At 46.7% G+C, this 14,236-nt stretch overlaps 1 protein-coding gene across 2 annotated transcripts in view; it reads left to right on the forward strand.

Annotated features, from left to right (window-relative positions):
- Positions 1-14,236, forward strand: part of HDLBP (high density lipoprotein binding protein) — a 671,758-nt gene that overhangs the window by 166,341 nt on the left and 491,181 nt on the right. For both annotated transcript variants that reach the window (XM_069213644.1, XM_069213643.1), the window contains exons 6-7: positions 7,783-7,989; positions 8,074-8,289. In XM_069213644.1, coding sequence (XP_069069745.1) covers positions 7,783-7,989; positions 8,074-8,289 — 423 coding nt within the window. The remainder of the gene's footprint in view (positions 1-7,782; positions 7,990-8,073; positions 8,290-14,236) is intronic.

Consider the following 14,236-nt stretch of genomic DNA (forward strand, 5'->3'; position numbering starts at 1 on the left):
AACTAACAACAACTTACCTCCCCCAGGAACTGTGAAAATTGCACTGTGTCCACTTTTAAAATAGCTATTTGTGAATAACTTGAAAAGTATACATGCAATTGAAATGATTCAAAGTTCCTAATGTACTTACCTTTCAAACAAGATATTACATGTTAAATTTGAACCTGTGGTTCTTAAAATAAACTAAGAAAAGATATTTTTCTATAACAAAACCTACTGGCTGGATTTGTCTCGGAGTGTGTGTACCTCATTTATTGTCTGTGTATGTACAACAAATGCTTAACACTACTCCTTGGATAAGCCTACTGCTCGACCACACTACCACAAAATAGAGCATTAGTATTATCTCTTTTTACCACTATTTTACCTCTAAGGGGAACCCTTGGACTCTGTGCATGCTATTCCTTACTTTGAAATAGCACATACAGAGCCAACCTCCTACAGAGAGTAAAAAGTTTGATGCAGCAGGAAAGAGAGTAGCGGCTCAAGCAGCCAATCAGTGGCGCATAGCGAACTATCAGGCCCTCCTCGCAAGATATGACAGAGCTCATTGGGACAAGATGAGTGACATCATTCAACATGTCCCCAAAGAATACCAAAAAAGAGCTCAGCAAGTAGTAAAGGGACAAGCAATAACTAATAATCAAATCAGTTCTGCATTGGATTCAGCCGATACTGCTGCAAGAACAGTAAACACTGCAGTGACAATTAGACGCCACGCATGGCTTAGATCGTCAGGTTTCAAACCGGAGATTCAGCAGGCGGTTTAACATGCCATTCAACCAGCAACAGCTATTTGGCACACAAGTGGACACCGCTATAGAAAAGATGAAGGACACTGATACAGCCAAAGCGATGGGAGCGCTTTACTCATCCCAATACAGAGGGACATTTTAGAAAACCGTAGTATTGGGGGGGTTCATGCCACAGCCATCAGAATCATCCACCTCACAGTCAGAGCCTTCATACCAGCCACAGTATCAGAGAGGGGGGTTTTGAGGGTCCTTCAGAGGGCAATTTCCAAGATCCAGGGAAAAATTTCAGCCTACAAAGCAAGCCACTAACACCAAACAGGGACTTTGCCATCACCTTCCCCCAACACACATCACCTGTGGGAGGAAGACTAGAAATGTTCCACAATCAATGGGCAGACATGACAACGGACACATGGGTTCTATCAATTATCCAACATGGCTACTTCATAGCATTCACACATTTTCAATCAGTTATTCCCCCAAGAGCGCACAAACTATTGTCGCGACATTTAAAAATGTTACAAATAAAGGTGCAGGCACTATTAACAAAACAAGCCATAGAACTAGTACCTCATCAACAAAAAGGAACGGGTATATTCCCTGTACTTCCTGATTCCCAAAAAGGACAAAACGCTAAGGCCAGTATTAGATCTCAGGACTCTCAACCTATACATCAAATCAGAACACTTTCATATGGTGACACTACAAGATGTAGTCCCCTTACTAAAACAGGGAGAATACACATATGCCCTCACCTGTGGTATAGTGCACCCTGCCTTAGGGCTGTAAGGCCTGCTAGAGGGGTGACTTACCTATGCCACAGGCAGTGTGAGGTTGGCATGGCACTCTGAGGGGAGTGCCATGTCAACAGTCATTTTCTCCCCACCAGCACACACAAGCTAAGACATGCTGCAGCCCTTAGAGACCTTCTCTGGCATCACAGCTCTTGGTACCAGCGGTACCAGTTACAAGGGATTTACCTGAGTGCCAGGGTTGTGCCAATTGTGGAGACAAAGGTACAGTTTAGGCAAAGAACATTGGTGCTGGGGCCTGGCTAGCAGGGTCCCAGCACACTTTCAAATCATAATTTGGCATCAGCAGAGGCAAAAAGTCAGGGGGTAACCATGCCAAGGAGGCATTACCGTACACAGATCCTATACCTGCTAATGACCCGGACTTTTATCCTTCCAAACCTTCCCCACCAGAAGACACTACTGATATACTCAGGTTAGTTCTCGGGCAGCAGCGTACCACAGGGTACTTAGGCACAGTGAGCATTTGGAAGATTATTTCCCTTTTTAATACCTTAGCCTCCACGCACTCATGATACCAGTGCCTCCCAATGCTACCTGGTATGATAAAACATGCGGATGAGATTCAGTTTAGCTGGTTAAAGCTAGGGTTTTATCACCCCGCATCGACAAAATATAAGCCTACACCTACAAAACCTACATACATTACCCACCCAGTACCTCCAGTCTCAGTGGTTGAGTGCCGCTACAAAAAGGGCCAATGGTCAGTTGTCAGGGGATGCCCCTCCGCCTGACAGTAGGAAACGAAGTGTTGCTGGCAAGAGGGTAGCTACACAAGCAGCTAACCAATGGCTAATTGCGAACTCACAAGCTTTGTTAACAAAGTATGATAGAGCCCACTGGGACGAGATGAAGGAGCTGTTAAAATACCTGCCAAAAGAGCACCAAAAAAAGAGCTCAACAAATTGTTGAGGGAGGGACAGGCCATAAGTAATAACCAAATACGGTCTGCTCTTGATGCTGCAGATACAGCAGCTAGAAGCATGAATACTGCTGTCACCAAACGCAGACAGGCATGGCTACGTTCCTCTGGATTTAAGCCAGACATACAGCAGGCAGTATTGAATATGCCTTTCGATTTAAAAAATAAATAAATGAAAACAAACACTTGTTTTGGCCGGTTGTTGACACCACAATAGAAAAACTCGGGAAGGACTCAGACACTGCTAAAAAAAAAAATGGAAGACTTATATACAGCACCTCACAGAGGCTCCTTTCGTAGGCACCAATTTAGAGGAGGATTCAAGCCACAATCCACAGAGGCTTCTACCTGTTTGCGCGTGTCCTATTCTTTAAAAATATTTCTTTAACATTTGTGTTTCAACTTAAAACGTTATGTATCACTGTATTGAATTATACGTATTAAAATGTTAATTAAATGTAATTACATTTCTTAAACACAAGTACTAACACAGATGTATTCTAACTAAGTTGTTACACATCCACTTACATAGATTTCTTATGGACCTTCTTTAGAAGATGAGTGGTGTTGAATGTGAAGCTCTGTTACCTAATGAACAATATAGCGCTGTAGGAAGTTGGCTCTGTATGTGCTATTTCAAAGTAAGGAATAGCATGCACAGAGTCCAAGGGTTCCCCTTAGAGGTAAAATAGTGGTAAAAATAGATAATACTAATGCTCTATTTTGTGGTAGTGTGGTCGAGCAGTAGGCTTATCCAAGGAGTAGTGTTAAGCATTTGTTGTACATACACATAGACAATAAATGAGGTACACACACTCAGAGACAAATCCAGCCAATAGGTTTTTATATAGAAAAATATCTTTTCTTAGTTTATTTTAAGAACCACAGGTTCAAATTCTACATGTAATAGCTCCTTCGAAAGGTATTGCAGGTAAGTACTTTAGGAACTTCAAATCATAAAAATTGCATGTATACTTTTCAAGTTATTGACAAATAGCTGTTTTAAAAGTGGACACTTAGTGCAATTTTCACAGTTCCTAGGGGAGGTAAGTATTTGTTAAGTTAACCAGGTAAGTAAGACACTTACAGGGCTTAGTTCTTGGTCCAAGGTAGCCCACCGTTGGGGGTTCAGAGCAACCCCAAAGTCACCACACCAGCAGCTCAGGGCCGGTCAGGTGCAGAGTTCAAAGTGGTGCCCAAAACGCATAGGCTAGAATGGATAGAAGGGGGTGCCCCGGTTCCGGTCTGCTGGCAGGTAAGTACCCGCGTCTTCGGAGGGCAGACCAGGGGGGTTTTGTAGGGCACCGGGGGGGACACAAGTCCACACAGAAATTTCACCCTCAGCGGCGCGGGGGCGGCCGGGTGCAGTGTAGAAACAAGCGTTGGGTTCGCAATGTTAGTCTATGAGAGATCTCGGGATCTCTTCAGCGCTGCAGGCAGGCAAGGGGGGGATTCCTCGGGGAAATCTCCACTTGGGCAAGGGAGAGGGACTCCTGGGGGTCACTTCTCCAGTGAAAGTCCGGTCCTTCAGGTCCTGGGGGCTGCGGGTGCAGGGTCTCTCCCAGGCGTCGGGACTTTAGGTTCAAAGAGTCGCGGTCAGGGGAAGCCTCGGGATTCCCTCTGCAGGCGGCGCTGTGGGGGCTCAGGGGGGACAGGTTTTGGTACTCACAGTATCAGAGTAGTCCTGGGGTCCCTCCTGAGGTGTCGGATCTCCACCAGCCGCGTCGGGGTCGCCGGGTGCAGTGTTGCAAGTCTCACGCTTCTTGCGGGGAGCTTGCAGGGTTCTTTGAAGCTGCTGGAAACAAAGTTGCAGCTTTTCTTGGAGCAGGTCCGCTGTCCTCGGGAGTTTCTTGTCTTTTCGAAGCAGGGGCAGTCCTCAGAGGATGTCGAGGTCGCTGGTCCCTTCGGAAGGCGTCGCTGGAGCAGGATCTTTGGAAGGCAGGAGACAGGCCGGTGAGTTTCTGGAGCCAAGGCAGTTGTCGTCTTCTGGTCTTCCGCTGCAGGGGTTTTCAGCTGGGCAGTCCTTCTTCTTGTTGCAGGAATCTAATTTTCTAGGGTTCAGGGTAGCCCTTAAATACTAAATTTAAGGGCGTGTTTAGGTCTGGGGGGTTAGTAGCCAATGGCTACTAGCCCTGAGGGTGGGTACACCCTCTTTGTGCCTCCTCCCAAGGGGAGGGGGTCACAATCCTAACCCTATTGGGGGAATCCTCCATCTGCAAGATGGAGGATTTCTAAAAGTTAGTCACCTCAGCTCAGGACACCTTAGGGGCTGTCCTGACTGGCCAGTGACTCCTCCTTGTTTTTCTCATTATTTTCTCCGGCCTTGCCGCCAAAAGTGGGGCCTGGCCGGAGGGGGCGGGCAACTCCACTAGCTGGAGTGTCCTGCTGGGTTGGCACAAAGGAGGTGAGCCTTTGAGGCTCACCGCCAGGTGTGACAATTCCTGCCTGGGAGAGGTGTTAGCATCTCCACCCAGTGCAGGCTTTGTTACTGGCCTCAGAGTGACAAAGGCACTCTCCCCATGGGGCCAGCAACATGTCTCGGTTTGTGGCAGGCTGCTAGAACTAGTCAGCCTACACAGATAGTCGGTTAAGTTTCAGGGGGCACCTCTAAGGTGCCCTCTGGGGTGTATTTTACAATAAAATGTACACTGGCATCAGTGTGCATTTATTGTGCTGAGAAGTTTGATACCAAACTTCCCAGTTTTCAGTGTAGCCATTATGGTGCTGTGGAGTTCGTGTTTGACAGACTCCCAGACCATATACTCTTATGGCTACCCTGCACTTACAATGTCTAAGGTTTTGTTTAGACACTGTAGGGGCACAGTGCTCATGCACTGGTACCCTCACCTATGGTATAGTGCACCCTGCCTTAGGGCTGTAAGGCCTGCTAGAGGGGTGTCTTACCTATACTGCATAGGCAGTGAGAGGCTGGCATGGCACCCTGAGGGGAGTGCCATGTCGACTTACTCATTTTGTTCTCACTAGCACACACAGGCTTGTAAGCAGTGTGTCTGTGCTGAGTGAGGGGTCTCTAGGGTGGCATAAGACATGCTGCAGCCCTTAGAGACCTTCCTTGGCATCAGGGCCCTTGGTACTAGAAGTACCAGTTACAAGGGACTTATCTGAATGCCAGGGTGTGCCAATTGTGGATACAATGGTACATTTTAGGTGAAGGAACACTGGTGCTGGGGCCTGGTTAGCAGGGTCCCAGCACACTTCTCAGTCAAGTCAGCATCAGTATCAGGCAAAAAGTGGGGGGTAACTGCAACAGGGAGCCATTTCTTTACAAGCGCATATCCTGGAATGAATTTCTTCATGGCGTTCACAAATTGGTCACTGAAAGAAAATGAGGCACTGTGAAGTGATTTGCTTGAAAACACAATGTGCAATAAACTCTGTGGATAGATGTCTACTTCAGTCTAGTACCTAACCACTATATTTTGTCGTCTTTTCCCCTGGAGTTAAATTTTAACACACTGTTCAATTAATACACATTTCGTCAAATCAGTTTGGCACTATTATAAGTAAATTTTTGTGATAATGAGACATGTTTTATTTTTATGCTCATGTTGCTGGCTTCCCCTGAACTTTATCGTCAATTAAAAAAAAAAAAAAAAAAAAAAGTTATTACTAACCAGAACGGGGGTGGGGTGGTGTAGATTTGTGTGTATTTCTCAGTCTTTTTCCACTTTTGCATATAGCATAGCTGTTATTGAATCTTTACACTGAAATATGTATCTTTGAGTAACCCATGTTTTGTTTACAGTGGTGTCTGTAGCAGCACCTCCAAGGCGTTAATACGGGCACTTCTTAGCAAACGTTTTTCTTACATAAAGAGAACTGAGTCATCCCCTAAGTAGTAAGGGTCTGAGTAGGGCTAGACCTTGCTTCTGTGAGAATTGAGACAATCACTTTGTTCAGTGGAAACGTAAGTAGCGGTCATTTTTCGGACCACACCGATACATTTATAGGCAATCCAGGTGTCGGCAGTGAGTTTAAGTAACACTGCTGAAGTATTCTGAGAAAGCCTGATGTTCTAGTGGTAACCAGTATTTGAGTTTTTTGTTGTTTTTTGTAGTGTTCACATTTTAATTTATAGCTCATTAAATGTAAAGGATACCATAGTTTCCTATACTATACTTTAACTCACGCCTTTCTGCAAGTCTTAGCGAACCAGCCAGCCCATCATTGCTAAGGATTCAGTCTGCCCCTTGAAGGAATAAGGAACACGGTCACTTATCTCAGGCCCACCATTATAACTCCTTGTGACAGAGGAATCCTTTAACACTTCCCAGATCCCCTATCTGGACATAATGCAGCCACAGTTTGGGATCACCTCATAACTCCTTGCTTTATGATTTTGTTTGAATCGAAAAGCAAACAGTTATTGTAGACCAGATCTGCTTGGTTGATCCTTTGGCCCCCCAGAAGGACGGAATTCGTCATTTAGCAGGTGAACAACACTACGTTGCTGTCCCCTTGTATTGTCACCCATTGAGAGATGTGGCTAGCTTTAGTGCCTAAAGGTTTTACTGCAACAAATCGGGTTGTCTTTCTCTGGGTAGTCAAATGGCCCATTCGCTCCTGCAGAAAAGGTTTGTTGTCTGTTTTTACTGATTGTGTGCATGTTGTAGGGCTTTATGTACGACTGAATGATAGCATGTGGGTGGGCACACAAGTGAGCTATTTTCAGGCAAAACGTCTTGCCATCCAAGATAGCTTCGACTTGGCCAGGAATGGAAACCGATATTTGCCATAAGATAGATTTCTTCCTCAACTTTTGTTAGTCTGTTGATCGTATTTTGCGTCAAAAAAGGGAAATGTTTCTCGTTTTTGCATTTGATGAAATTCATGTTTGATTAACTCTGCAGCGTATTTGACAGTTAATATTAAATGTTCTACATATCCTGACTTTTCTTGAATCTGTTAATGATGTTCCCATTTTCCGATCTTGTGGAACAGTATAGCTACAGATTTGTGCTGTCCTGGTAGTCTGAGTTGATGTTTTGGACTTGTAGTTGTATATTATCAACTGTACACTGGTTTAATTTGCTCTATGTGGCTACTAACTTTGATGTGAAGAAAAAGAAGACATTAGGATTTCTTTGTGGCATGAAATACCCCCTTACCATATGCTTCTTCTGAGAATTTTTAAATTGGAATTTTCTTTTTTTTTTTCAGCGATTTATTACATCAGGTTTTACTTCTGTGTTATGAATACTTTTTGAATGGCGAGTGGTCTTTGGACTTTTACCTGATTTTGGAAAGTGTAACGTAGGATGTTCTTTTTCAGGCCTCTGCAACCGTTGGCATACCGAAGGAGCACCATCGTTTTGTCATTGGCAAGAATGGTGAAAAGTTGCAGGACCTGGAGCTCAAAACTGCCACCAAGATCCAGATCCCTCGCCCTGAAGACACCAGCAACCAGATAAAGATCACTGGCACGAAGGAAGGCATTGAGAAGGCACGGCATGAGATCCTGCTGATCTCCGCCGAGCAGGTAAGTTTCTGTGATGTCAGTGCAGTTTTTTTCAGTCTTTGAATCACTTGCTTTTCATTAGCTTTCTTTCTCTATATCCACCAGGATAAGCGTGCCGTGGAACGCCTAGAAGTGGAGAAGGTTTACCATCCCTTCATTGCTGGTCCCTACAATAAACTGGTGGGCGACATCATGCAGGAGACTGGGACTCGCATCAACATTCCACCCCCAAGTGTCAATAAGACCGAGATCGTCTTCACGGGCGAGAAGGAACAGCTTGCCCAGGCTGTAGCTCGTATCAAGAAGATTTATGAGGAGAAGGTATGTAGACTTGTTGTGTGCTTACGTGACCATGTTCAGCTCCCCTAAGATTAGAGGGAGGAATCTTACTTGTGAATGGACTACCACAAACCTACTTTAAAGTGTTTTGTATTTAAACCTTATGGCATTTTCAGTACTTAAACAAGTTATAACATCTCCCTCAAGGAAGATTTGTCTCCACACATTTTTCAGTATCTCACAAGTATACTGTAATTTCTCAGCATTTTGCCTCTATGGTTAGATTAGTCTAGCTCTGATGTCTGTGGTTGCCTAATGTTTGATTCACAACCTCAGTGATGTCCACTACTGCACTTTGGTCCAGGCTGTGAGCTAGACTCTTAGGTGGTTATAGTTTAGGCAAACTGGCCTGTTTAACTGTTCCACTGTATTCAGATACTGGAGTGACTCTCCCTGGTAACTGGCAGATTCCTCATGTGCAACAAGCGAGTAAGTGTTTACCATATGTGAGTTTACATCCTCACAATGTGATTTAATCACTTCTATAGGATATTTTTAGGCAAGTTATTTTATTATAAATATTCATGACACAATAAATGTAATAGATCTTTGAGTGGACAGTACAACAATTTCTTTGCATGTCTTTTACAAATATATTTTTGTAAACAATAATTCTCTAGGCACCTATTGTACTCGTATATCTACTTATTAAAAATCAATCAATCCTAATGATGCAAACACCAAACAGATGCCTTCTGGCTGGCACTGTAGGTAAACTGCAGTTATAATAAAAATGTGTGCTTTTCATGATCTGTCAAGTTATAGAATTGTTGACATTTAGGGGCTTAATCTTTGTGACTCTTCTTTATCAGGACATTTATTTGATCATTCTGAATCCAAGGCGCATCCGGAGCGGCAAAAGGGCAGCTGGGTGCAGAGGTTGAAGTTTAAGTCGGTGCTCAATGTTAGTCAATGGAGGGGCAGGGTAGTGGGAGTTAACAGGCTGCTCACAGGTAACTACCAGCGGTGGGTGGGTGGGTGGTGGGGCACACAAGTTGGCACCAAACGTACACCCTCTGCGGCACAGGGGCAGCTGGGTGCAGAGTGCCAACATGGTGTTGGGTGGCCAGCCAATGCTTTCCAATGGAGACCATAGGTGTTTGCTTCAGTGATGCTCATGGGATAGTAGAGGGGTCAGAGGTTTATCGCCTGGCGTTGAATTGGATACGGGGGCGCGCCGCAAGTTAGCAACCAACTTATACTCTCAGCGACTCACGGGAGGCTCTGTGCAGAGTGCAAACACAGCGTTGGGCACCCAGTATTTTTCAGTGGAGGAGATGACTTCCAGAAACGGGCTGCAGGCTGTGTCTTGGAGGCTGCCCAGGTAAGTTGAAATGCCAGGCGTCTTAGGGACAGTGTTGGTTCAGCTCCCAAAGGCCCACGGGCTCTGGGTGAAGGTGTACCTTGAGACTTCTGAAACAGCTCACCAGGCAGGTTGGGGTCAGGGAAATCCCTGTGATGTAGGCTGCAGATGTTGCTGGGGAGCCCGGTAGGGGTCAGCTCACAGTAGACTCTTGGTCGGTAGCACTGGGGGACCTTCACTGCACAGGTGGGCCACATGGACTCAGGCTAGGGGCTTCTCGTTTCGCTGTTCCTCAGGCAGGCTTCCTTTTCTTTAAAGATTATTTTTTCTGGACACGACCACTGTCCACAGGAGTTCTTGATCTTTCGAAGGCAGGCAGTCCTCCCAAGGCTTTGGAGGTCGCTGGGCTGCACGACTGTCTTCTTCAGAGTACAGGTTTCTTTGAAGGCTGCAGATAGGATAGTATGGCTAGTAGGATAGTAGGCGTCTTAAGTCTTCTCTGCTGGTGACAGGTCCGGTTGTTCTTAGGTTGCAGGAATCTGATTATAGGGTTCATGACTACCACCCAAATACTGAATTGAGGGCCGTTAAAGGAAATGCCAGGGAGTAGCCAATGGGCCTACCACCCTTAAGGTGATTACACCCTTTTTATGACCACTTCTGCAGGGAAGTGCCATAGCCCTAAGCCTATTTGCTTAATTCCTTACATGCAAGATGGACGAATTTTTAAAAGTAGTGTCCACTTCAGCTCATCCACCTTAGGGGTGGGACTGGCGTGAGGTGGGCACTCCTCCTGATTTAATAAATTTTCCTGCCAATCCTGCCGTCGAAAGTAGGGTCAGGAACTGTAGGTCGACCTCCTACACCATTTGGAGAGGCCTGGGTCGAATTGCAAAGGGTGGGTAGGCCTTTGAAGCTCCCCGTCCTGGAATGCTCCCTCAGCAGCCTGATGGCCAGCAGGACAGACTTCTGGATTTTGCTAGCAGTTCCTCGAGATGCAGGGAAGCAGCTCCTCTCCTCCATGGGAATTCTTTCCTGGTTTTTGAGGTGCTGGACAGTCCTCCACAGGTTTGGGGAGGTTGTCCAGCTCTTTAACTTCATCCCAGCAATTGTTTAAGTGCAAGCAGCCTGGCAGGATTTGGCGCCAATCTTTGGTGCCAGAGCTTCTGTTCTTACTCTCTTGGTCCTTCTTTGGTTTCCATTAGTCAAAGTATTGATGTGACCTGCTTTTCTGGTGTCAGGAGGCCCCTGAATACTAAATTTAGGGGCATTACAAGGAGTGTAAGATAGTAGCCACTGGGCTACTTACTCTTAGGGTCAGAGTTCCTAATACCATCACACACAAGATGGTGGAATTCTCCTTTTTGTATTCACTTCAGGCTTCCTATCTTAGGGGTGTGGTCAACCTGTGTGACTAGCTAATTTTTTTCCCATCAGTCCTGGTGCTAGATGGACCTCAGGGCAGAAGTTTGCATCTCCCAAATCTGGAGACGCTATGGTCGCCTATCAAAGCCACAGGGACTAGAAAATTCCTGGCTTTGGTATGCAGATATACTAGCCATCCTTCTGGAGTATATGACAAAACCTCCTGCCAGAACAGGCATTGTTTATGAACTCTGAGAGCGGGGACTCTAGCCTCCTGGGGTTCAGACTCTAGTCAGTTAGCAGACTGGTCAAAACCAGTCAGCACGCTACTGTCTGGTTTCAAGGGTTACTCTTAAGGTGCCCTCTTGGTGAACGTCATAATAAATGCATTTATTAAGACGAGCTGTTTGATACCAGATACTACTATTTTCCGTGCAGCCATCATGTAGATGGGTAATATAATATGTCTAGGGTCCAGTACATACTTTGTGGTGGCAACCTGGTGTAAAGAAATGGCTCCCTGTTGCAGTTACCCCCCACTTTTTGCCTGATACTGATGCTGACTTGACTGAGAAGAGTGCTGGGACCCTGCTAACCAGGCCCCAGCACCAGTGTTCCTTCACCTAAAATGTACCATTGTATCCACAATTGGCACACCCTGGCATTCAGATAAGTCCCTTGTAACTGGTACTTCTAGTACCCAGGGCCCTGATGCCAAGGAAGGTCTCTAAGGGCTGCAGCATGTCTTATGCCACCCTAGAGACCCCTCACTCAGCACAGACACACTGCTTTCAAGCCTGTGTGTGCTAGTGAGAACAAAATGAGTAAGTCGACATGGCACTCCCCTCAGGGTGCCATGCCAGCCTCTCACTGCCTATGCAGTATAGGTAAGACACCCCTCTAGCAGGCCTTACAGCCCTAAGGCAGGGTGCACTATACCATAGGTGAGGGTACCAGTGCATGAGCATGGTACCCCTACAGTGTCTAAACAAAACCTTAGACATTGTAAGTGCAGGGTAGCCATAAGAGTATATGGTCTGGGAGTCTGTCAAACACGAACTCCACAGCACCATAATGGCTACACTGAAAACTGGGAAGTTTGGTATCAAACTTCTCAGCACAATAAATGCACACTGATGCCAGTGTACATTTTATTGTAAAATACACCCCAGAGGGCACCTTAGAGGTGCCCCCTGAAACTTAACCGACTATCTGTGTAGGCTGACTAGTTTTAGCAGCCTGCCACAAACCGAGACATGTTGCTGGCCCCATGGGGAGAGTGCCTTTGTCACTCTGAGGCCAGTAACAAAGCCTGCACTGGGTGGAGATGCTAACACCTCCCCCAGGCAGGAATTGTCACACCTGGCGGTGAGCCTCAAAGGCTCACCTCCTTTGTGCCAACCCAGCAGGACACTCCAGCTAGTGGAGTTGCCCGCCCCCTCCGGCCAGGCCCCACTTTTGGCAGCAAGGCCGGAGAAAATAATGAGAAAAACAAGGAGGAGTCACTGGCCAGTCAGGACAGCCCCTAAGGTGTCCTGAGCTGAAGTGACTCTAACTTTTAGAAATCCTCCATCTTGCAGATGGAGGATTCCCCCAATAGGGTTAGGATTGTGACCCCCTCCCCTTGGGAGGAGGCACAAAGAGGGTGTACCCACCCTCAGGGCTAGTAGCCATTGGCTACTAACCCCCCAGACCTAAAACACGCCCTTAAATTTAGTATTTAAGGGCTACCCTGAACCCTAGAAAATTAGATTCCTGCAACTACAAGAAGAAGGACTGCCCAGCTGAAAACCCCTGCAGCGGAAGACCAGAAGACGACAACTGCCTTGGCTCCAGAAACTCACCGGCCTGTCCCCTGCCTTCCAAAGATCCTGCTCCAGCGACGCCTTCCAAAGGGACCAGCGACCTCGACATCCTCTGAGGACTGCCCCTGCTTCGAAAAGACAAGAAACTCCAGAGGACAGCGGACCTGCTCCAAGAAAAGCTGCAACTTTGTTTCCAGCAACTTTAAAGAACCCTGCAAGCTCCCCGCAAGAAGCGTGAGACTTGCAACACTGCACCCGGCGACCCCGACTCGGCTGGTGGCGATCCAACACCTCAGGAGGGACCCCAGGACTACTCTGATACTGTGAGTACCAAAACCTGTCCCCCCTGAGCCCCCACAGCGCCGCCTGCAGAGGGAATCCCGAGGCTTCCCCTGACCGCGACTCTTTGAACCTAAAGTCCCGACGCCTGGGAGAGACCCTGCACCCGCAGCCCCCAGGACCTGAAGGACCGGACTTTCACTGGAGAAGTGACCCCCAGGAGTCCCTCTCCCTTGCCCAAGTGGAGGTTTCCCCGAGGAACCCCCCCCTTGCCTGCCTGCAGCGCTGAAGAGATCCCGAGATCTCCCATTGACTTCCATTACAAACCCGACGCCTGTTTCTACACTGCACCCGGCCGCCCCCGCGCCGCTGAGGGTGAAATTTCTGTGTGGGCTTGGGTCCCCCCCGGTGCCCTACAAAACCCCCCTGGTCTGCCCTCCGAAGACGCGGGTACTTACCTGCAAGCAGACCGGAACCGGGGCACCCCCTTCTCTCCATTCTAGCCTATGTGTTTTGGGCACCACGTTGAACTCTGCACCTGACCGGCCCTGAGCTGCTGGTGTGGTGACTTTGGGGTTGCTCTGAACCCCCAACGGTGGGCTACCTTGGACCAAGAACTAAGCCCTGTAAGTGTCTTACTTACCTGGTTAACCTAACAAAAACTTACCTCCCCCAGGAACTGTGAAAATTGCACTAAGTGTCCACTTTTGAAATAGCTATTTGTCAATAACTTGAAAAGTATACATGCAATTTTGATGATTTGAAGTTCCTAAAGTACTTACCTGCAATACCTTTCGAATGAGGTATTACATGTAGAATTTGAACCTGTGGTTCTTAAAATAAACTAAGAAAAGATATTTTTCTATACAAAAACCTATTGGCTGGATTTGTCTCTGAGTGTGTGTACCTCATTTATTGTCTGTGTGTATGTACAACAAATGCTTAACACTACTCCTTGGATAAGCCTACTGCTCGACCACACTACCACAAAATAGAGCATTAGTATTATCTCTTTTTGCCACTATTTTACCTCTAAGGGGAACCCTTGGACTCTGTGCATGCTATTCCTTACTTTGAAATAGCACATACAGAGCCAACTTCCTACACCTGGTCACCTGTAATGTTTGGTAATAGAACCAGACCCAACAGGGGTATATCTGCTCATGTAGATATGTCC

The sequence above is a fragment of the Pleurodeles waltl genome, chromosome 11, assembly GCF_031143425.1.
Source record: "Pleurodeles waltl isolate 20211129_DDA chromosome 11, aPleWal1.hap1.20221129, whole genome shotgun sequence".
NCBI lineage: Eukaryota > Metazoa > Chordata > Amphibia > Caudata > Salamandridae > Pleurodeles > Pleurodeles waltl.